The 25,423-nt window shown below is 39.3% G+C and overlaps 1 protein-coding gene across 1 annotated transcript; it reads right to left on the bottom strand.

The window, feature by feature from the left end:
* Positions 1 to 13,891: 13,891 nt before the first annotated feature.
* LOC310932505 (Golgi apparatus membrane protein TVP23 homolog B-like) lies at positions 13,892 to 18,691 on the bottom strand (the record flags this gene model as incomplete). The annotated part of the gene is made up of 4 exons (XM_083895830.1): positions 13,892 to 13,993; positions 16,759 to 16,848; positions 17,386 to 17,476; positions 18,645 to 18,691. 4 exons carry the CDS (start codon positions 18,689 to 18,691, stop codon positions 13,892 to 13,894), a joined length of 330 nt encoding a protein of 109 aa, XP_083751956.1.
* Positions 18,692 to 25,423: the final 6,732 nt, after the last annotated feature.

Genomic DNA, 25,423 nt, shown 5'->3' with positions numbered 1-25,423 from the left:
ACAGGCCCCCTCACTGTCCATTTTTAAAACTCATCTGAAAACACATTTTTATTCTTCTGCGTTCAACTCAGCATGAGACTCTGCTCTTGTTTTAGTGTTTTATTGTTTTAATTGTTTAAACATTTTTATTGTTTTATAGTTTTATTGTTTTTTATTGTTTAAACATTGTTATTGTTTTATAGTTTTATTGTTTATATATATATATATTAATTGTTTTATTTATTTTATTTTGTCTCGTATGTTTTATGTGCCATGTTTTATTTATTGTACTGTTAAGCACTTTGTACCAGCTATAGCTGCCTAAAGCGCTCTATAAATAAAGTTGAGTGAGTGAGAGACATAGCAAAATCATGATCTTTCAGCTCATGATATCAAGTGAGGCAAGGAAACAAAATGAAGTCATGGGTCATGAGTGACACACAGAATGTTTGACGTTGCTTTGCCGCCATCTAGTGGTCAAGCACAAACTACATTCACTTTGCCATCACCTGTTCTGAAAATTTCCTCCTCCATGAAACTGGGCTTCTTCATTTCAATAATTTTTTTCAATCATGTGAATATATGGGCGAATAATAAAGTAAAAAAGAAAAAGTAGAGCAATTCATCTGGTTAATACGGAAGTTATAGTTGAATTGTGAAACTTATATGATGAAAACACCAGGCACCGATCGATTCTAAAATTCAACACCACAGGTTTTGGTAAATGACAATATTTTTGTATAACTCACATTTCTCCCCACATGACACGAAAACAAGAATTTCGTTGTTAAACAAAAATAGTTTTCCTTTTAAATTAAATTAAGAAAACTTAATTACAACCTCGATTTGATTAGCAGCCATCTGCAGCTATACATACTGTAACCTCTCTATCCTCTCTAATATCTATTTGTATTCAAATGTGCTGCCTAACAGACAAAGCTGTCAAAAAAGTTCAAAGTTCAAACTAACAGGAACAGTTTCTCAGAAAAGTGCCCTGAATTTTACACACACACACACACACACACACACACACACACACACATATATATATACTGTATATATCTATATAAGTGTATATAGATACATATATATATATATATATATATATATATATATATATAATTATACTCACAAAAAGTTTGGCTTTTGAGTGAAAGTTCAGGATCGACCTAAACCTACACTATAACTGTTTACTATTTACAGGTGAACTTAATGTGACCTTTTCTAATCCTTTGAATGCACATGTCCAACTTTTCAATGTTTCAGTACTTTTTGCACAACTTGCTGTCCTCTGACAAGGAGTTTAACAGCAAAATTCACAACAGGTAATTGATAGATGAGTTGACCAATACATTTCCTGGTTCAATTAGAATTGGTATTTAAACAGTTCTCCTCATCATGCTGTTCATATTTTGACGTCATGAGACCAAGACACCACCTTACAATTTATTATCAGAACATCGCCATTGCAAGGCTTCAAACAGGATGCTCTCGGATGGAAGTCATAGTCGGGAGTCAACTAAGAATACAACATTTTGTAATGTTTGCAATATTCTTTGTGGAAACCTCTTGAAATGATCAGATGTGTACTGAATATATGTTAAGGCATATCTATTTTCTGAATTCTCAATATATTGTGTATTACTATGCTCAGTATGTTTGTGTGCGTGTGGTGCAATACCTTCTTCTGATCTCACAAGTTGGTTTGGCTTGTCAGCAGGAGTCCATTCCTCTCCGACAAGCTGCTCCTGAACTTGTTTTTTTGTTGTGGCATGGTGGAGTCTGTTTCCCTTCTTTTGCTGGGTGTCTCTGTGTTGTATGGTGGTGGAGCTGAAGGATGAATAGGTGGGTTGCCGCAGAGGTCTGGATCCAGCTTAAAAACCGCCAGCTGTGGAAACTAAGAAGCCCCCTCCAGAGGTCCAACCTCAACGTACTCCCCATTCCAAATGGAAGTTGTGCACTCTTACTATTACAATTGAGACGTCTCTGTAAGGGGTCACTTTGTTTAAAGGGCAAGAGCCAAGACCTGGTTATTTCATTTTATGGGACAAATAACGAGACCTGATCACTTTGTCTGAGCAACAAGTGAACGGAAAAGAAATCACTTCGTTTATGGCAACAAGTGATTAAAAAAACAGATTGCTTTATTTAAGGAACAAGCAACAAGACCTAGTTATTTAATTTACGGGACAAATCATGAGACCTGATCGCTTTGTCTGTGCTACAAGCGAAGTGATTTAAAAAACCAGGCTGCTTCATTTAATACTACAAGCTACAAAAAGCCAGTCGATTGTGGATATGTGAGACACGGAAATGTTTAGCTAATTTTAAACCCAAGTTAAAAAGAAAGAAAGAAATTTATATGTCAATATTTCAGTGGTCACCAGATGAATTTCGCTGAATGGCTTTCATGGAAATCTCAGCGGCGACAATCTGTGGTGTTTGCGGTCAGTCCTCCCTTCTCAGAAGAGTATTTTGAGCTTGGAGGTTAGAAAGTTTTTCTTCCAGGATGGTCTGTCACTGTCTGCGTACCGCCCCAGATGATCGCTCGAGGGATCCCACTTCTGACACCAAATTGTTGTGGAAATTCTATCTGCTGCTGGTGAAGAATGAAATAGAGACTTCTGCAGGTTTTATTTTCTTTGCAGAGAAAAGGTCAATCTACATACCAGGTGTCAAAGATGAAGAAAGACCCAGAGCATGGCCAGAACTTTACTTGTATACCTAAGGAAAACCCCTCTCACACCCCTTTGTCTTTTTTTCAGGTGTCTGACACTCCAGGCCGTGCTTTCACTCCCTTTTATCTACTGCAGGTATAGGAGTCGATCCCCCAGAGGTATCATGCAGGATGTTGTATTTAGGTGCAAGTTGATTCTAGACATCCTAAATTGAATACACAAAAGGACCTGGTATCTCGTGTGAGGAAAGGGGTGTTGGGCTGCTCCACCTCTGAACTTGACATTTACAGAATGACATTACAAAATTTGTGACAGTATTTCACAGAAAGTGTCTTTGTTGACATGGAACTGTGTATAGTTCACAATCAAAAAACACATTTATGATGCAAAATGTATCTGTTAATTTTAACTTGATATTAAAGTGGCGGGCCACATGAAATGGATTAGAGGGCCGCATATGGACTGCGGGCTGCAGGTTTGAGACCTCTGATACAAACAGTTTTCACTTTCTTGTTTTAGGTTTTTCAGATCAACTCATGTCTCCATATTTAAATTCTGCTTTATCTCACTCTCCTACAGACCCATTGTAATTGTAACGCAGGATATAGACTGAACGCTATCACAACAAAAAGCAGCTGGAGCCTCTTGTGGGAGCAAATTAACATTGTCCCAATTGTTTACAAAGGATCACGGTGGGACATGTTGAATACCAGGTGAAATTAATTACACATTGTCCGCCCTATCTAACGTTTGTGGGTCACTGTCATGCTTTGGTGGACAGGAGAGTTTTCTGAACCTGTAGTTTCAGCCTATTTAAGTGTCATCCCAGACTAAAACCTCAGTAAAGGGATGGTAGGGATTGTGGAATCCTGGCATACAGTTATCCATCATATTCTCGCTCTGAGAAACTTTTTCACGTGTTTTACTCGTTATTATCTATCTAATTATCTATTTAATCTATCCATCTACCTGGATCTTTCTCAAACTAACATCCATGGTGGTGCTAGGCCACTGCTCCAGAGCCCCTCTCAGTGTTCTGTGCATTGCATTAGCTTAGACACTTACCGGCCGGTGTCCAAGGCCTCTCCGCCACAGGATCCATCGCCATAACCTGGTCAAAGGTAAACCCGGACGGATATCCACCTGTACCGGTGTGGCTGCTTCGCCAGCGTTTGCCTCTCCACAGCCTCGGCCATGGCACTTCGCTATTCATCCATGCAGCTCTGCCAACTCATCACCACTTTAAAAAATGATCAACTTCTCCTCCGTCTCTGTCATGTTCATCGAGGGTCCCGCCACAAGTTTATATACAGTTCCACTGCAAAAAACTTCATCCCAGTGCTGTGGTCTGACCGCAGCTCACCCACTGGCTCCGGCACTTCCTCTCCGCGTCATCACAGCAGCACATGCCATCAGAATGCACCCAGAGTGAACATCTTCCACCTCTGTCCAATTCCTACTTCTGCCCCATCAATTTCAAAACAAAAGCCCCTAAAAATCACCCTCTTCAACACAAGATCCCTTAACAATAAAAGTCTCATTCTCCATGAATTCATCCTCGACCAACAACTTGACCTTCTGTGCCTTAATGAAACATGGCAAAAACCCCTGGATTATTTTTTACTCAACCAAACCACCCCTGCTGGATATTCCTACCTGGACAACCCACGCTCTGAGGGCAGAGGAGGGGGCATTGCTGCCATCTACCAACAAGTCTACCAAATATGCCATGGACTTTCTGGACCTTATCAAGTGCCTCAACTTCACTCAACACATCAACTTTCCCACCTACAACCGTGGACTTATCTTAGACCTGGTTTGCTCCACTGGCCTCCACATCCACGATATCTCCAGCTCCGATCCTCTCCATATCTGACCACCTGGCCATCACATTTGTCGTCAACACTCCCACCCCCCAGTCCAAACAGGACCGCACAATCACTTTTCGCAACCTTAAATCCATCTGCCCAGTCTCTCTCTCCACCTGCATATCAAACACTCTTTCCAGCCTCACCTTTCTTGTAAATCCAACCCCATGGACCTCGTCAACATCTACAACAGCACACTGTTTTCATCCCTGAATAAACTGGCCGCCCTGAAAACCAAAACTGTCACCTTCACTCACACGGCTCCCTGGTTCACCACAGCACTTCACAAACTCAAAAAACAACTGCGACAACTAGAACGACTTCACAAGAAAACAGGTCTCACAGTACACGCCCTCGCATACAAAGAGCACACACACCTCTACAAATCAGCACTAAACAAAGCCTGTTCTGTCTACTACTCTGGCATCATCCACTCTGGATCCTCCAACCCACACACCCTGTTTTCCACCATAAATAAACTCCTCCAGCCCCACAACAACATTTCATCCTCTTTCACCATGGAGAAATGCAACAACCTCATTTCATTTTTCAACTCCAAGAAAGAAAACATCCCCAACCAGCTTGCAACCTCCTCTGCCTCCACCCTGGTCCCTGAACACACACCTCCTTCATCCTCTGACCATCCTCTGACTGGCTCTCTACCTTCTCACCCATAACCACAACAGACCTCTCCAAAATACTCTCCACAATGAAATCATCCACTTCCCCCCTGGACCCCATGCCTTCTAAACTTGTCAAAGCCTGTTTCACCTCTCTCGCCCCACTCATCTCTGACACCATCAACTCCTCCTGTACCTCTGGCACTGTCCCCTCACCTCTTAAGCTTGCTGCCATCACCCCTCTCCTTAAAAAACCTGGTCTTAACTCTGACGACCCCAACAATTTCAGACCTATCTCCAACCTCACATTCATCTCAAAACTACTGGATAGAGCTTTCAAACCCACCACGGCACTGAAACAGCTCTAATCAAAGTCACAAACAACCTCCTACTCTCCTCTGATTCCGGCTTCCTCACCATTCTTCTCCTCCTGGACCTCAGTGCTCCCTTTGACACCATCAACCACTCCATCCACCTCAGCTTCCTGAAATCCGTAGGCATCTCTGACTCCACCCTCTCCTGGTTCATCTCATACCTGTCTGAAAGATTTAATTTTATCACAATAAACGATCAAAAAATCCCACACCACCCCTGTCTCACATGGAGTCCCCCAAGACTCAGTGCTTGGCCCCCCACTTGGTCACATCATCCGCCACCATGGACTTCACTTTCACTGCTATGCCGACGACACTCAAATCTACATTTTCTCTTCATTTTCTTCCCTCTCTCTTTCTTAATTTCCTATCTACTCTCTCTGTATTGTTGTTTTGAGTATGTGTTTTTTGTGTGTATGTACACTGTATGTATTGTCCATTTGTACCCTTTTGTGTTTTGTGTTTTTGTAAAACGTCTTTGGGTACCTAGAAAAGCACTATATAAAACCTATGTAGTATTATTATTATTATTATTATTAATATTATTATTATTATTATTATTATATGTGAGTGGGATTTACTGCAGTGATGCATTCAGGAACATTTCTTCTCCACGGTCTGAAGCAGGCTGCCTTATTGCTGTGGCTAGTTGGTAAATTCACCTTTCATAATGTAATATAAAATATTATTTCTAAGATAATTAATCGCCGTGGTTCACTTTTTTTCTTTTTGTTCTTCCAATTTTAGGGTGTGGATACGCTGAAACTAACTGCACATACCGCAGATGCCTGGCTCATAAGCAGAGGAGCAGAGAATATATATCTCAACCACAGTATGAAGACAGCTCCCAAGAAGTATATGTGTATTTCATTGAGTACCAAACTATTACAGTTGTGAGTATTGTTTTGTACATTTCCTGTTAGTTCTCTCATAACTGATCAGAGAGCTTATATGTTTAACTCTGCACACCAGCAGTTACCGACATTTTTTTTTAACAGGACACAAAGAATCTCCGACTGATTAGTCGAATGATTGGATACCTTGTAAGGTTTGAGATACCGTCAAGTGAATGAAAAGAAAAAAAATGTGTGTTTCAACCATGTTAATTCTTAAATTTTTTAAACCACAGTATTGGACAGACCCTGGCTTGAAGTGGGACAGGTCCATCTATGATAATTACAGTGTCATCTTACCAGTGGATAAGATCTGGACCCCAGAGCTCCGCGTGATAAATGGGTAAGTCAGTTAAACAAGTTATATTATAATTTTGTTTAACCACAAATTAAATGTGCAATTTAACTCATACCGTCGTCTCTAATGTCAGTAAAATAGTGACAACTATGACTATGACCTACCCTGACCGGGTGTATTATGATGGCGATGTGTTCCACAGAGTTATCATAAATGCTGAGGTGAATACATCAATATGTTCAATTAACCCTTTACCACCGTTAGTAAGTTCAGCAAAACACAACAAATGATAATAGGGTATATCATAAATATATATATATATATATATATATATATATAATTCTGCCCATACTCCTCAGGTGAGCCTGTTAACCAACCCAACCAACCCCTTCATCACGTTACTGTTGCCCACCATTCTGATCGTCTCAGCTGATGTGGTCAGCTTCTCCCTGCCTCTTCAAAGTGGAGAACCCAACTCTTTCAAGGTCACTTTGTTGCTCAGCTTTACCATGTTCCTCAACATCCTCAATGACAAACCAACTGAAGACGTCGAGTGCAGCCCCGTCATAAGTCAGTCAACTTGCCTGCATTCTATAAAAACACAGACACCCTTGCAACCCAACAAAATATGAAGAGCAGCTTCACAGTTGTGCGACTAACCATGTGTCTGTGCTGCAGGAATCCACTTCTGTGTTTGTCTGGTGCTCATGGTCGTGAGCATGCTGGTGTTTTACAAGTGATTTTACAACCATTTACAACTAAGTCAATTGTGGTTATGTGAGATACGAAAATGTTTAGCCAATTTTGAACCCAAATTTTAAAGAAAAGAAATTGAGGTGTCAATATTTCAGTGCTCACCAGATGAATTTCACTGAATTGCATTCGTTGAAATCCCAGCGTCGACAATCCGGGGTGTTTGCGGTCAGTCCTCCCTTCTCAGAAGAGTATTTTGAGGTTGGAGGCTTGAACGTTTTTCTTCCAGGAGGGTCTGTCACTGTCCGTGTACCGCCCCATACGATTGCTTGGGGGGATCCCACTTCTGACACCAAATTGTTGTGGAAATTTTATCTGCTGCTGGTGAAGAATGAAATAGAGACTTATTTTGCAAAGAAAAGGTCAATCTACACACAAGTGGTCAAAGATGAAGAAAGACCCAGAGCATGGCGAGAGCGAAACTTTTATACCTAAGGTATAAAACCTAAGCTAACGTAAACCCCTAACCCCTCTCAAATTCTATTGTCTTTTTTCGGGTGCTTTCTCACCCTTTTGTCTACTGCAGGTATCGGAGTTGACCCCCAGAGGTATCCTGCAGGATGTTGTTTGTAGGTGCAAGTTGAGTCGAGACATGCTAATTTGAATACACAAAAGGACCTGGTATCTTGTGCGAGGAAAGGGGTGTTGGGATGCTCTAGCTCTGAGACATTTAATTTACATTACAGAATGTCATTATGAAATTTGTGACAGTATTTTACTGAAATTGTCTCTGTTGACATGGAACTGTGTATAGTTCACAATCAAAAAACACATTTATGATGCAAAATGTATCTGTTAGTCTGAAAAACATTTATAAGTACCTAATTTTAACTTGACATTAAAGTGGCGGGCCACATGGAATGGATTAGTGGGCCGCATATGGCCTGCAAGCTGCGGGTTTGAGACCTATGATATAAACAGTTTTCAGTTTCTTGTTTTAGGTGACTAATTGGTAAATTATTTAGTTTTTTATCTGGTTTATTAGGGACGAGCGGCGAGCAGCATAAATCCTGCCAGACGGCGTCAATGCTCCGGAGACATTCGACAGAGGGATCAAGCCGAACAGTGGCAAACTGTAGATTAGGTAAAAAGATTTTACAATCTTAAAAATGTGGGTAATCTCCAACAATTACTACAGCCAGAATTTACAGTTCTTTTAACCTCTGGTACTACTGGAGAGCCTCAGCTGAGTCTGAGTATATGAGAGTAAAATGGCTGATTTGACTCTGTCCACAGTACAGTAATTAACTCTCTAATTGTCCTGTTTATGCAACTTGGACTTCAACTTCACTGTCAACACAGCAATGGTGTATATTACAAAGACGGAAAACATTGGGTTTACTCCGCTGCCTTCTTCCTTCATTGTTAGAAGAATATTACATTTCATTTTTATTGACAGCCACACAATTTTGTATGAAACACATATCAAGGCAGGGTAATTGAAAACATTTATCAGTTATTGTCAGTATTATATGACATTGCTTATACAACAAAGTTTTCCAATATGACAAAACCTAAATTGATAATTCAACCTTCTGTCTCCTTCCTTTGTCTTTCAGATCAACTAATTTCTCCATATTTATCTTCTGCTTCATCTCACGCTCCTACAGACCCATTGAAATTGTAATGCAGGATAAAGACAGAACGCTATCACAACAAAAAGCAGCTGGAGCTTCATGTGTGTAGAAGTAGGGAAACATATAGTGAGAGCAAATTAACTTTGTCTCGATTGTTTACAAAGGATCACTGCGGGACACGTTGAACACCAGGTGAAATTAATTACACATTGTACGTCTTTCTCACGTTTGTGGGTCATTGTCATGCTTTGGTGGACAGGAGAGTTTTCTGAACCTGTGGTTTCAGCCTATTTAAGTGTCATCTCAGGCTGGTAGAAGCCTGGCACACAGTTATCCGTCATATGTGAGTGGGATTTACTACAGTGATGCCTTCAGGAACATTTCTTCACCACGCTCTGAAGCAGGCTGCCTTATTGCTGTGGCTAGTTGGTAAGTTCACCTTTCATAATGTTAAATATAATATTATTTCTGAAACAATTCCGTGGTTCACTTTTTTCATTTTTAACTCTTCCAATTTTAGGCTGTGGAGACGCTGAAACTAACTGCACAAATCGCAGATGCCTGGCTCAAATGCTAATAAGCAGAGGATATATATCTCAACCACAGTATGAAGACTGCTCCCAAGAAATGAATGTGTATTCCATTGAGTACCAAACTGTTACAGTTGTAAGTATTGTTTTGTACATTTTATATAACGTGGAGCATTTCATTCTGTTAATTCTCTCATAACTTATCTTATGTGTTTAACTCTACACACCAGCAGTGTTTTACCTTTCACTATCTTTTTTTCGTTTTCTTTTTTAAACAGGACACACAGAATCTCCGACTGATCAGTCGAATAACTGCACAAATTGTAAGGTTTGAGATACCTTCAGGTGAATGAAAAGTAATAAATATGTGTGTTTCAACCATGTTATTTATTTATTTATTTTTTTAAACCACAGTATTGGAATGACCCAGGCTTGCTGTGGGACACGTCCGTCTACAATCATTACACTGTCATCTTGCCAGTGGATAAGGTCTGGACCCCAGAGCTCCGTGTGACAAATGGGTAAGTCAGTTACACAAGTATTTTTTTTTTAACCACAAATTAAATGTATGTGCAATTTAACTGATACAGTTGTCTCTAATGTGCATAGAATAGTGACAACTATGACTCATGCCTCCCATGACCTGAAGGTGTGGTATGACGGCGATGTGTTCCACAAGGTGATCATAAATGCTGAGGTGAACTGTGACGTCAATATGTTCAATTATCCCTTTGCCTCCGATAAATGTCCTGTGGCAATTCAAACCACAGGGCGAAATGGTGGTAAGTTCAGCAAAACACAACAAATAATAATAGGGTGTATCATATATGTGCGTATATGTGTTTATATATATATATATATATATACATATATATATGTGTGTATATATATAATTAGTATTTTTTTTTATGTATTATCTACTATTTTATATGATATTTTTATTGAACATATTTTACATTTTAAAATTATTTTGTGCATTGAAGTTGTGTCATATACATGTATTTAATTTACACCTTGACATCTTAAGGTTTAAACGTCTCATTATTATGGTTATTATGATAAGCAATAAACTGGATTTTGTTTGTCTTTTGGCTCAGAATGTGCTTCAAAGCTGGTCACAGGTTCCATGAAACCAATTGGCAAAACCCGAGGAGACTGGAAAACTGATTCTGTGGAGTGGGCGAAAGATAATTATGGCGATTACATTATAGTAAGTTCATTAACATGGGGATGTGTAATTAATTATTATTTTTTCTACCTGTTTATTAGTTTTCTTATGTATTATGTATTATGTTCTTATGCTGTCCTAATTGCATAATTGTTTTGCCTGCCCAGGAACTGCAGATGTAAAATAGGTATGAGCTGCTCTGGAACTCTTGAGCAATTGTAAAAATTGTCCATTTTCTCTGTTAAAGTGGACCTAGACCGGAAGTTCCAATTAACGCTGTTTTTTTGGTGTGTATCTGCGACGTAACCTCGTTTATAAAGCCCTGAAGGTTTGAAACAAACAGTTCAGCCACTGCTGAGAACACTGTGTTGTATTGTAATCTCGGACTCAGCGAGATCTCTGAAAAAAGCCCTTCTGGTTTCCTAACCAGCATTTCTCCTGAATAGCAGATCCTCCTGCTCCGGGCACATCCACTTGCGTACATTGAACCGCAGAAGAAGTCCGTTGTGCAGGTGTTTCACTCGAGACAGTGTCTTCTGACTCTGGGTCAGACTCCGGGTCAAAGTCATAAAAGGGACTGCGGTGGGGACTTGTAACGAACCTATAATTGAACATTGTTAAAAAAATGTTTTGATAATGAGTAGCAGTGCATCCACCGATTCCAGAGGGGGGAGCTGTGCTTCTGAGAGCTGGTGTGCTAATTATGTAACTTCCGGGTCTCGGCTGCAGCTGAGGAGAGTGTCAGTTAGGAGAGATTTTTAAATGAGATCGGCTCATTTACAGCAACTAGGAGGTTTTTATGTAAGTATGTATGCAAGTAGACCTCCATAACTAAAATTATGTGCAACAGGACCACTCTATGTGAGCTTTAAATAAATAATAACCTAAACTAATACACTGGATATAAGCAGACCAAACCTTAAAAGACAATATTAGAATCAAAGGGCAGGTTGATTCCATTTTCCAAACACAAAGTTAAAAAAGTCAAATCTTTACTGTATCATTTGTGGACACAGTAGAGCTTGAAATGACAGAAACACCATAATAAAAATCAAAAGGACCATCTCTTTATTCTCCTTTAATTCTTGCCCATACTCCTCAGGTGAGCCTGAAAACCAAACCAACCAACCCCTTCATCACGTTACTGTTGCCCACCATTCTGATTGTCTCGGCTGATGTGGTCAGCTTCTCCCTGCCTCTGCAAAGTGGAGAACGCAACTCTTTCAAGGTCACTTTGGTGCTCAGCTTTACCATGTTCCTCAACATCCTCAATGAGAAACTCCCTGAAGACGGCGAGTGCAGCCCCGTCATCAGTCAGTCAAGTTGCCTTTATTCTGCAAAAACACAGACACTTTTGCAACACAACAAAACATGAAGAGCATCTTCACAGTTTGTGCGACTAACCATGTGTCTGTGCTGCAGGAATCCACTTTTGTGTTTGTCTGGTGCTCATGGTCGTGAGCATGCTGGTGTCCTTGGTGCTGACACGGGTGGCCAAGGATGGCGGCATCATTTTCTGCTGCTTCTCCAAAAAGGTCAAACCAAAAACTGCAAGAAGCAAGGAAGACAACGTGGACGAGGGTGAGGAATATTTGGTTGTAAAGTATACGTCTGTTAAGTCAGTAGAAAATCACTGTGTTAAGCATTCAGCATCTCCTTATTGCTGCTTCAAACCTTACAGAAATCAAACCTGACATCAGTGTCATTCAGCTGGACGGCCCAGAGGAGGAAAACCAAATGCCCAGAAAGGTGGTCAACTTCCTGGACAATTTTCAAGACAAGGACATGGAGAATGAGAGATATCAGAGGTTGGCTGACACATTGGACAAGACATTTTTCTGGATCTATTTCTTTGTTGCTTTTGGATACTTCTGTGCAATGAATACTGTGATGGTGGTGTATCAATGCGATGTCAACCACTTTAACTACTGGTACGACGACGGTAAAGATCCTGTTTATCCTAATAATGTTCATGATTATTCTAATAATACTCATTATAATAATACTAATAGTACTAATATGAGTAATACTTCCAAATTAACTGGGATATAAAGAAAAGAGAGAGAAACAAACTTAAATAAAATGGCCATTCTAATATGTCTTTGCAGGATCTCATAAACTCAATCCAAGAAGTAAATGAAACAGGCGAATGTGTTTCAAAGATTGATGCAAATCTCTAGTATAATGTAGATCATTAGGCACAGGCTTATAGGTCTTGATGTAGCGCATGTGTGCATGTTATGTAATAATATCTCCTGTTTTTATTATTATTCATCATTTTGTCCATTTGTCCACTTGAATGTCATGACCTTTTTCTTTTGTTTTATCCTCATATTATGTGTGGAACAACAACAAACTCACTGTACTGGTCAAAACACATTTATTGTGTTTGTTTGTACACATAGCAAAATCATGATCCTTCAGCTAATAATATCAAGTGCGGCGAGGAAACAAATGAAGTCATGGGTCATGAGTGACACACAGAATGTTTGACGTTGCTTTGCCGCCATCTAGTGGTCAAGCACAAACTGCATTCACTTTGCCATCACCTGTTCACCTTTGACCAGCTTGGGTGAATATTTGTTTATGTCCACCAAGAAACTGAGCTTCTTCATTTAAATTATTATTTTTTTTTTTCAATCTTTTGAATATATTTGCGAATAATAAAGAAAAAAAAAATGTATTGTTCTTATTTAGAGCTGCTCAAATATACTCAATAAATGAACATTTCATTTGTAAAACTTTATTGCATCGATTGTAAAATACAACACCCAAGGTTTTGGTAGATGAGAATATTTTTGTACAACACGCATGACAATAAAACAAGAATATCAGTTATGTTTTGTTATTTAACAAAAATAGTTGTATTTTTGAATTATATTAAGAAAACTTAAATGTCTACAACCTAGATTTGATTAGCAGCCATCTGCAGCTATACATACTCTAACCTCTAACTCTTCTACAATATTTATTTGTATTCAAATCGGTTGTACTCAATTCCCTTCGGTCGCTTTGGATAAAGGTGTCTGCAAAATGACATGTAATATATGGATATATATGTATGTGTGTGTGTGTGTGTGTGTGTGTGTGTGCGTGCGTGTGCAAACGCAACAATTCACTGTATAAAAATGTGGAGGACGATATTATATCTGTTTAAAAAATCTGAAGACCAACGTAGTCCTTTCCACCCAGCTTGCATCTGACATAACCATACAAGTTGGCCCATTGCAAAACCAAGCCCATCGACACAACAGCCTGTGAGACAAAATCACAAACATTATCGCAAAATCTAAATTCCCCATTTCTTTCAGACTAACAGACATAAAACTGGCATCCATTCACACACAAAAAACAACAAAACTGAACAGCTATTTAAGAGAAGATGGTGGTGACCACCATGAGGATCCAGAAGATGGGGCACACGATGAGTCCAAGTCAGAAGATCCGTGACTCAGCGCTGGTTGTTTACACACTGTGCATCTGTAAACAAATGTAAACAAGGTTCGGTCTTGTCCAATGATACCAGTGTGTCACATGACAATGCAGTTGTTTCATGTAACACAACTCCCTTTTGTCCATGCTGCTTCATTACGCTGTAAAGCAGTTAAAAAAGCACAAGACATGATATTAGATCTCTATCTAGTGCAGGGGTGTCAAACAGATTTTGGTCTGGGGGCCACATACGTCCTAATCTGATCTCAAGGGGGCTAGACCAGTAAACTTGTAGCGTTATTACATAGATGTAACAATAAGTCCAAATGTTTTCTTTGTTTTCGCGCAAAGAAGACAAGTATATTATAAGAAATTAAAATTTAATAAATTGTCCTTTTACAAAATACGTTATGAACAACCCAGACTTATGTTCAATTTCAACGACATTATGCCTCAGTTTAACAGTTATTTGTGCATTGTGCATTACAACTTGTCACAGTCATCGTACAATGTCGCAAAACATTTAGTCACAGGTATGTGGAACTTACAAACACAGGCCTGCATGTTAACACAAATCAAACTCATCAAACTATAAAACTTTATTTTATTTTAGTAATTCTGAATAAATAAACTGACTCCTCACATTTATTTAAAGTAGCAGCTATTTTAAACAGAAAATTAAGTAAATTTGTCACCTGCCTAGTTAACGCATTAAATGTACGCATGAAATATACATTAAAGAACACATACATAACATGTATGGCACGCACACCAGGCACACAGGTTTTCCACTCACATCCGGTAAAAAAATAGGAAGTGGTCCATTTGTCTTGGAAAATCCGAGTCCACTTTTCTGTTTTTTGACAGTTTAAGACATTTCGCTGATGAGGGAGTCAGGGTCAAAAGAAAAGCGGGTAAGATTCCAATCATGATAAGACAAAATGGCACTTACAGACCCAGATGCCCTCTGCTGTTAGTTCTGTGGCAGTGCTGTCTACTCTGACTATAACAGTGTGCCCCTAGCGGACAACATAGGAATGGCAGTTTTTTTTTTGTTTTTTTTTCATATTGCAAATTTTTGCGGTGGGCCCGACTGGACCCTCTGGCGGGCCGTACGTTTGACACCCCTGATCTAGTGTAATAATATCACTATTACTCTGTAGAAAGCTGGGGTTATTTGCCATCAGAAACAGTCCAGGAAAATCCAAGCAGCTTTTCTCCACTGTCAATCACCTTCTCAAACCATAACCCCCCCCCACCCACTTACTGCAGAAGAACCGTGCAATCCATCTCTAATCTCCCTGTCATATCGAAAGTACATGAGAAAGCAGTTGCCACCCACCTTCAGGACCACATCGAGCATAATAACCTCTTTGAAAAATTCCAGTCCAGTTTCCCCTCTGCCCACAGACTGCCCTCGTCACAAACGACCTCCTAATATCATCTGATGGTGGCTCTTCCTCCCTCCTCATCCTCCTGGACAGTTCTGCTGCATTTGATACTGTCAACAATGGCATTCTTTCAAAATGGCTCCACCGCACCATTGGACTCAATGACACTGCTAGTTGGTTCAAATCATACCTCACAAATGGTACAGAATACATCTCCCTGGGACACTCCAAATCAAATCCACACACAGACACCTGCGGTGTCCCCCAGGGGTCCATCCTTGGCCCCATCCTCTTCATTCTATACCTCACCCCACTTGGCCAAATCCACTGCTATGCTGATGACACACAGCTCTATATAAATGCCACAGTTGCAACCCCATCCTCTCAGTCATCCCCATCAAAACTCACCACCTGTCTGGAGGAGATAAAGGTATGGTTGGAGCACAACTTCCTCCAACTAAACAGCTCCAAAACCGTCCTGGTTGGCACCCCTCACCAGACCAAATCATCATCCATAACCAGCATCCCCCTTTTCTGGCTCAAACATCCCCCTCTCACCAACAGTCACACATCTTGGTGTTAAAATGGACTCCCAACTCACCTTTGAAGTCCATATAAATCACCTCTACCACCTCTATAACATTTCCGCCCCATTCTCTCCCTCTCAGATGTCAAAAAAGCTGGTGTCTTGTCTCATTTGACATTGACATCCCTTGCAAGAGTCTGCAGAGGCTTCAATACATCCAAACACGAGACATGCCCCCCCAATACCTCAAATAAATTATCAAATTATCAATACTACACGCTCCCTCCGCTCCACCCACTAAAACCCTCTCCACATACCCAGAACCAGACTCAGGACCATGGGGGAAAGGGCCTTCTGTGCTGCTGCCCCACGTCTGTGGAATGCCCTCCCTGACACCTTGAGGGCACCAGAATCCACTGACTGTTCTATTCAGCAAAGCTTTTGGTCCCCTTTAGATGTTTTTTAAAGACTTTTTTTCTTTTCGTTTTACTGAAAACTGCTCTTCCTTTTTTTGTTTTTAAACTGTAGCACTATGATGAAAAGTGCATTATAAATAAAATTATTATTTATTATTATTTGCTACCATGGTTCACTTTAACTGGTTAATTGACTGTGATCCAGCAAAGCTAAAATGAGTCTACTGCAAAACAGCACATGGCTCTTCTACTTACCTTCTTAGACTCAAACACCCAGTGGCTCTGTCCATCTTCATCCACTTGATTCCACCAGTGAAGGCCAACCAACAACCTGCCAGAGACATTCTTAAAGAAGATGTGACCCTCAAATTGATTGCATGCATCACGCCACTTAACATCATGTCATAACAGGTTGTTTCTGTATGCTGTTTTTTTTTTCTTTCTTTTAATTAGGATTCATTTACCATCTAAAACAATTTATTATTGTAAACTATACATCGTCCGATATCAAGACAAATCCTTTTGTTTTGAAATTATGTGAAATATCATTAGAAAACTCTTTTAATTGTAATATCACAATATAATGTTAAGTTCATATTGCCCGCCCCTACTGAACAGATGACTTTTCCCAAAACAAGTTTGACTAATTTTCACAATTGGCCCGATCCTGACCAGACTAGACGCTCAGTGGCCCCCAGGTCGTTTGAGTTTAAGACCACTAACCTAGAGAATGTTGTGTTGGAAAATCCCCGTAGATTAACAGTATCTGATGCTCAGACCAGACACATTACACTAAAACTCTTTTCAATGACATCATTGGCAAATATATCCTGCACATTTTAAATTCATTATTTATTTTAAAACATACGCTGAAATACTCACCTTGACAGTCCAGAGGTCACATGACAGCAGGAAAATGATGGCGACCGTAGAGGCAATGAAACTGCTGCTCATGATGTCACACAACAGATCACTTGTTCAGAGACGAGCAGATGAAAGTAGCAGATCTTACCTAATTTTGAAGAAAGCATTTCGAAGAAGGCATGTTCCCCGGGGTCACACTAACGGGATTAAACTGAGTTATTTTCGAACCATCAGAGTTGCCCCCTAGTGGCTATTATGGAACTCAAACTAACGCATAAATCACACTAGTTTTTCACTCCTGGCAAGAAACAAGGAGATATGTATACAAATTAATTTCAATCAATTTTTCAAAATCAGCAGAGAGAAAGAGGGATCAGGACGAGACGTGTTCATAATAAACCAGAGGTCTCATTCTGAAATAACCTGGGGTCAGTATAGGGGGGCAACCGTCAGGCTGGGTGATGAGAATGACATTATGAAATTTGGGACAATATTTCACAAAAAGTGTCTTTGTTGACATGGAATCGTGTATAGTTCACAATCCAAAAACATATATGATGCAAAATGTATCTGTTACTCCAATTAACTCATTTTAACTTGATGATAAAGTGGCGCACATGAAATGGATTGGAGGGCCGCATATGGTCTGCGGGCTGCAGGTTTGAGACCTCTGAAATAAACAGTTTGTACTTTCTTATTTTAGGTGACTGATTTCACAGACAGACAGCACGATTGTCAGTGCTCCACGATGGCGTGAATTTCTGCAGTGTTATTGTGTTATTGTGTACACGTGTTGTGTATCACATCAGCCAGAAGTGAACTGCTATATACAGTATATGCACTATAGTACACACTTATCTCTCCTAAATTGTCTTTGCCTGGATTTGTTGTGTCATACGATGCTGCAATAAATGTACAAGCTCATTTTTCATAACATTGGCAACGTCTGCTGCCTTTTATTGTATTGTTGAACGTCTCCAATTTATTACATTACATGACAAGTGTCTCTTAAATCACAGATTGACTTCGGGGCACCTTACATTTCTGTAAGAGAAAAAAAAAAGTCCCTTATGTTTGACTTTGTTCTCAGCCCATCTGTGGATATGTTTGTATGGATTAAGACCGTCAAACAAGTCTTTGGGTCAGAGGAATCTTTCTTCCCTGGAGAAAGAATCTTGTTTCCAGTTTCTGCTCATCTGTTGTTATGGAATATTTGAAACAAGGACTGTATGTAATGATTGTATGTATCTATCGGCTTGTTTCCACCGGCTCTATACCTGCCTCGCCTCGGCACAGCGCGGTTAAGTTGCGTTTCCACTAGCATAGTACCTGGTACCTGGTACCTGCTCTGGTGATGTTCAAAGCATGCTGAGTAGGTACTATGTGTCACAGGAAGAGACGTCCGACACAAAAATCAAGCCGAACAATGCCGAACTGTTAAAACTAGTTAACAATCTTAAAAACCATGGGAAATGTCTAAAATGTCAATATTTAACAGAGGAATCTGGTGTGTTTAGGGACGAGCGGCGAGCTGCATAAACTCTGCAGCTGCAGTGACTGTGTCAGACGCCGTCTGTGCTCCGGAGACGTCTGACACAAGGATCAAGCTGAACAGTGCTGAACTGTAGATCAGTTAAAAAGACTTAACAATCCTAAAAATGTGGGTAATCTCCAATAATTACTACAGCCAGAATTTACAGTTCCTTTGACCTCTGGTACTACTGGACAAACTGGAGAGCCTCAGATGTGACTGATAATGGCTTAGTCTGAGTATATGAGAGTAAAATGGCTGATCTGACTCTGTCCACAGTACAGTTATTAACTCTCTAATTGTCCTGTTTATGCAACTTGGAATTCAGCTTCACTGTCAACACAGCAATGGTGTATATTACAAAGACGGAAAACATTGGGTTTTAATCCGCTGCCTTCTTCCTTCATTGTTTGAAGTATATTAGATTTCCTTTTTATTGACATCCACACACTTTTGTATGAAACACATATCATGGAAGGGTAATTAAAGTAATGCGTCAGTTATTGTCAGTATTATATGATATTGCTTATACAGCAAAGTTTTCCAATATGGCAAAACCTGAATTGATAAATCGGCCTTCTGTCTCCTTCCTTTGTCTTTCAGATCAACTCATGTCTCCATATTTATCTTCTGCTTCATCACGCTCTCCTACAGACCCATTGAAATTGTAACGCAGGATAAAGACGGAACGCTATCACAACAAAAAGAAGCTGGAGCCTCATGTGTGTAGAAGTAGGGAAACATACAGTGGGAGCAAATTAACTTTTGTCCCGATTGTTTACAAAGGATCACTGCGGGACACGTTCAACACCAGGTGAAATTAATTACACATTGTACGTCTTTCTCACGTTTGTGGGTCATTGTCATGCTTTGGTGGACAGGAGAGTTTTCTGAACCTGTGGTTTCCGCCTATTTAAGTGTCATTTCAGGCTGAAACCTATAAGCAAAGGGATGGTAGGGATGGTGGAAGCCTAGCTGGCACACAGTTATCCGTCATATGTGAGTGGGATTTACTGCAGTGATGCCTTCAGGAACTTTTCTTCACCACGTTCTGAAGCAGGCTGCCTTGTTGCTGTGGCTAGTTGGTAAGTTCACCTTAATGTAATATATAATATTTCTAGTAATTCATAGCCGTGGTTCACTTTTTTTCTTTTTGTTCTTCCAATTTTAGGCTGTGGAGACGCTGAAACTAACTGCACAGATCGCAGATGCCTGGCTCAAATGCTAATAAGCAGAGGATATATATCTCAACCACAGTATGAAGACTGTGCCCATGTAGTATTTGTGGATTTCATTGAGTACCAAACTATTAAAGTTGTAAGTATTGTTTTTGTACATTTTATATAACATAGAGCATTTCATCCTGTTAATTCTCTCAGTTATGAGAGAATTAACAGGAGTGTTTACCTCTTTCAATTTCATTTTTTTTTCTTCTTCTTTTCTTAAACAGGACACAAAGAATCTCCGACTGATTAGTCGAATGATTGCATACCTTGTAAGGTTTGAGATACCTTGAAGTGAATGAAAAGAAACAAAGTGTGTGTGTTTCAACTATGCTCATTATTATTTTTTTTAAACCACAGATTTGGAATGACCCTGGCTTGGTGTGGGACACGTCCGTCTACGATTATTTTGAAGTCAGCTTGCCAGTGGATAAGATCTGGACCCCAGAGCTCCGTGTGACAAATGGGTAAGTCAGATACACAAGTCATATTATTTTTATTTTTATTTTGTCTGTGCATGTGCAATTTAACTGATACCGTTGTCTCTAATGTACGTAGAATAGTGACAACTATGACTCATGCCTCCAATGACCTGACGGTGTCAGCTGTGGGCGATGTGTACCACAGGATAATCATAAATGCTGAGGTGAACTGTGACGTCAATATGTTCAATTATCCCTTTGCCGCCGATAAATGTCCTCTCGCAATGCAAACCGCGAGGAGGCCTGGTGGTAAGTTCAGCAATTCAAAACACAACAAATAATAGGCTATATCATAAATAAATATATACAGTACTGTGCAAAAGTTTCAGGCACCACCTGCTCTGTTGTTTTTTCTGTCCGTTAAAGTCTGTGATCATTGGGATTTGGAATGAAGTGATGCGACTTAAAGCTGGTCTTATATGTTAGCGAGCTGTCAATGAGTTTAACTCGTGCAACATGTTTATGCAATGCTCAAGCTTGTCTTGAATAAACCTGGCGTAATAGATGTTTTTTACAGCAGATATTTCTTTAAGGACAAACACAGGATTTACCAGTAACATTAATTAAGGTCCAGTGTCAACAGAGCTGTGTTATTGTTCAAGTGTAAGGGTTGATCACGCTAAATACTTGACACTTGTAGAGGATGTTTTTTTTTTCCTGAACATTATTATTATTATCCATCCATCCATCCATCCATTATCTACCGCTTTTTCCTTATTTATGTATTTTATTTTATTTTATTTTATTTTATTTTTATTTTATTTTTTAAACACCAAAAACTGCATAATATTTTCTGGATGTGTTCCAGTAAAGTGAAATAGAAATAATTATCCTCTGCTGTCGTAATAGGCTTGCTAAAACAACAAATCTAATGGTGGCCTTAGACTTCTGCACAGTATATATATATATATATATATATATATATATAGACACACACATATATGTATATATATATATATATACACATACACAATAAACTTTTTTGTTTGTCTTTTTTTGCTCAGACTGTGCAACACATCTGGAATTACATAAATTGAACGCAATTGGCAAAACCCGAGGAGACTGGAAAACTGTAGATGTGGAGTGGGCGAAAAATAAACATGGCGATTACATTATGGTAAGTAATTAACATGGGGATGTATCATTAATTATTACTTTGTCTACCTGTTTATTAGTTTTCTTATGTATTATGTTCTTATTCTGTCCTAATTGTTGTTTTTGCCTGCCCAGGGACTGCAGATGTAAATTAGGTATGAGCCAACTCTGGAACAATCGTAAAAATTGTCCATTGTCCCTGTTATTGTTGTAATAAACAATAAACTAAACGAATACACTGGATATAAGCAGAACAATCCTCAAAAGACAATATTAGGATAAAGGGGCAAGTTGAAACCTTTTTTTCAAAACACAAAGTTGAAAAAGTCAAATCTTTACAGTATCCTTTGTGGACACAGTTGAAATTGTAAAAAATATGTATAAAAAAAAAAAAACCATTGGGGGCTGGGTGATATAGCGATAAAAAATATATTGATATTATTTTTAAAAGGGATATGGAATTAGACCATATCGCATATATCAATATAGTTCCTTACGGAGCTTTGAATTCAAAAAAGGTACTCCTGTTGTTATACAGTTTACATTTTATTATTTGATTCATGAACCTGGTGAAGAAACCTGTGTTTGTTATTTCTTCACTTGATCGTCCATCTGTTCACTGAAATAGCCGGCTTCAATAAAACTACTTGTGGCATGTCATATTTGGCTTTAACTTTGACTGAACATTTCATTTCACAGCTCTCACTTTGCCGAAAAAAAATATTGGGATATTTATCGTATATATATAGATATTCAGCCTAAATATATCGGGATATGACTTTTGGTCCATGTTGCTCAGCCCTAAAACACCATAATAAAATCAAAAGGACTGTCTCTTTATTCTCCTTTAATTCTTGCCCATACTCCTCAGGTGAGCCTGAAAACCAAACCAACCAACCCCTTCATCACGTTACTGTTGCCCACCATTCTGATCGTCTTAGCTGATGTGGTCAGCTTCTCCCTGCCTCTGCAAAGTGGAGAACGCAACTCTTTCAAGGTCACTTTGGTGCTCAGCTTTACCATGTTCCTCAACATCCTCAATGACAAACTCCCTGAAGACGGCGAGTGCAGCCCCGTCATCAGTCAGTCAAGTTGCCTTTATTCGAGAAAAACACAGACACCCTTGCAACACAACAAAATATGAAGAGCATCTTCACAGTTTGTGCGACTAACCATGTGTCTGTGCTGCAGAAATCCACTTCTGTGTTTGTCTGGTGCTCATGGTCGTGAGCATGCTGGTGTCCTTGGTGCTGACACGGGTGGCCAAGGATGGCGGCATCATTTTCTGCTGCTTCTCCAAAAAGGTCAAACCAAAAACTGCAAGAAGCAAGGAAGACAACGTGAACAAGGGTGAGGAATATTTGGTTGTAAAGTATACGTCTGTTAAGTCAGTAGAAAATCACTGTGTTAAGCATTCAGCATCTCCTTATTGCTGCTTCAAACCGTACAGAAATCACCGGTGACATCTGTGTCATTCAGCTGGACGGCCCAGAGGAGGAAAAACAAATGCCCAGAAAGGTGGTCAACTTCCTGGACAATTTTCAAGACAAGGACATGGAGAATGAGAGATATCAGAGGTTGGCTGACACATTGGACAAGACATTTTTCTGGATCTATTTCTTAGTTGCTTTTGGATACTTCTGTGCAATGAATACTGTGATGATGGTGTATCAATGCAATGTTGACCACTTTAACTTCTGGTACGATAAAGATGATACATATAGTGATAAGGTTAAAACTGTGATATAAAGAAAAGAGAGTGCAACACATTTAAATTGTTAAATTATCTTTGCAGGATCCCATAAACTCAATCACTGAAGTTAATGATTATAATTAAGATTAACTTTACTGTCCCACCATTATTCAACACATTTCTGATTAATAAATGAATAAATAAATTAATTAATTAATAAATAGATTTAAAAGCTTAATAGACACAGGAATAAATTAGTTTTATCGGTTCAGTCTGCAGCCAGGATCTCCAAACCTCCTACCCGAGGGCAGCAGCCCATACTCTGTGTGCAGAGTGATTCTATTGGCTTGTCTCTGCATGGAGACTCCTTGACACCAATCATGTTCCATGCAGTATGAATCAATCTGAACAATTTGTTTTTTCAACTGCACAGAGAGTTTGTCAAACCAGGCTGTGATACTGTACCTGATAAGGCACTCTTGAACGACCTGATGAAAATATCGTCACTTTTTTTATCAACACCGTGAACTCGATGACGACGTCAACCGTTGTTGTAATCTGCAACAGAGGCTATCAACATGTGTCATATTTGGTTGAAGAAGACCCGGGTTCCCTGGGGTTCGAGCCCCGGTTGGAACAAGGGCCTTTCTGCAAGGAGTTTGCATGTTCTCCCCGTGTGTAGGGGGGGTTTTCTCCGGGTTCTCCGGCTTCCTCCCACAGTCCAAAAACATGCAGATTTGGGGATTAGCTGAATTGGTCACTCTAAATTGACCGTAGGTGTGAGAGTGTGAGTGAATGGTTGTTTGTCTGTGGCCCTTCGATGGACTGACGCGCTGTCCAGGGATGGATGGGTTTGAACAATGGTTTGGTTGTGGATGACGACAGGCCTGTGGTCCCAGACTCCCTGAGGTTCAAACACCATCTCTTCACTCTCGTTAACATTCAAAATAAGGTGGTTTTTTTTGGTATATTTCCAAAAAGTAGTCAGATGGGTTCAAAGTTCTCAAAGTGCTCATGCTCAAAGTTCTAGGTTCAGATGGAGTTCCATTAACACTGACCTGCTGTCTACATTTGGTTAAGAATGAATGATACCATTTAATAATAAGGGGGTGGAGTTTAAAATCATTCAACCTCTTAATTAAAAGATGTGGCTGCATCATGTTAAAAGCTGAACTAAAATCAGCAATATATATTATGTATAATGTAGATCATTAGGCACAGACTTTAATCTAGATGTAGCGCATGTGTGCATGTTTGCATATATAATAATATCTGTCCTGTTTTCATGATTATTCATAATTTTGTTTGCATTGATCCACTTTAATGGAATAACCTTTTCCTATTATTTTATCCTCATATTTTATGTGGGACAACAACAAACTCACTGTACTGGTCAAAGCACGTGTATTGTGCTCATAATATCAAGCGAGGAAAGGAAACGAAGTCATGGGTCATGAGTGGCACAAGGAATGGTTAATGTTGCTTTGCCGCCATCTAGTGGTCAAGCACGAACTGCATTCACTTTGCCTTCACCTGTTCACCTTTGACCAGCTTGGGTGACTATTTGTTTGTTTTCATGTCCACCATGAAATTGAGCTTCATTTCATTATTATTATTTTTTTTGTGTGTGTGTGTCATGTGAATATATTGGCGAATAATAAAGTAAAAAAAAAAAAAAAAGAACAATTTATCTGGTTAATATGGAAGTTATAGTTGAATTATGACACTTAATGAAAACACCATGCACCGACTTGATTAGTCTGTTCTTATTTAGACCTGCTCATATATACTCAATAAGATTTCCAAATGAATTGTAAAACTTTATTGCATCGATTGTAAAATACAACACCCCAGGCTTGGGTAAATAACACACATTTCTCCCCACACGACAATAAAATAAGAATATCAGTTATGCTTCATTTTTTAAACAAAAATAGTTTTCTTTTTAAATTAAATTAAGAAAACTTATATGTCCACAACCTAGATTTGATACGCAGCCACCTGCAGCTATACATACTGTAACCTCTAACTC

This window comes from Microchirus variegatus (genome assembly GCF_963457635.1).
Source record: "Microchirus variegatus genome assembly, chromosome: 10".
Classification (NCBI taxonomy): domain Eukaryota; kingdom Metazoa; phylum Chordata; class Actinopteri; order Pleuronectiformes; family Soleidae; genus Microchirus; species Microchirus variegatus.
This window is presented reverse-complemented; position numbering and strand designations above follow the sequence as displayed.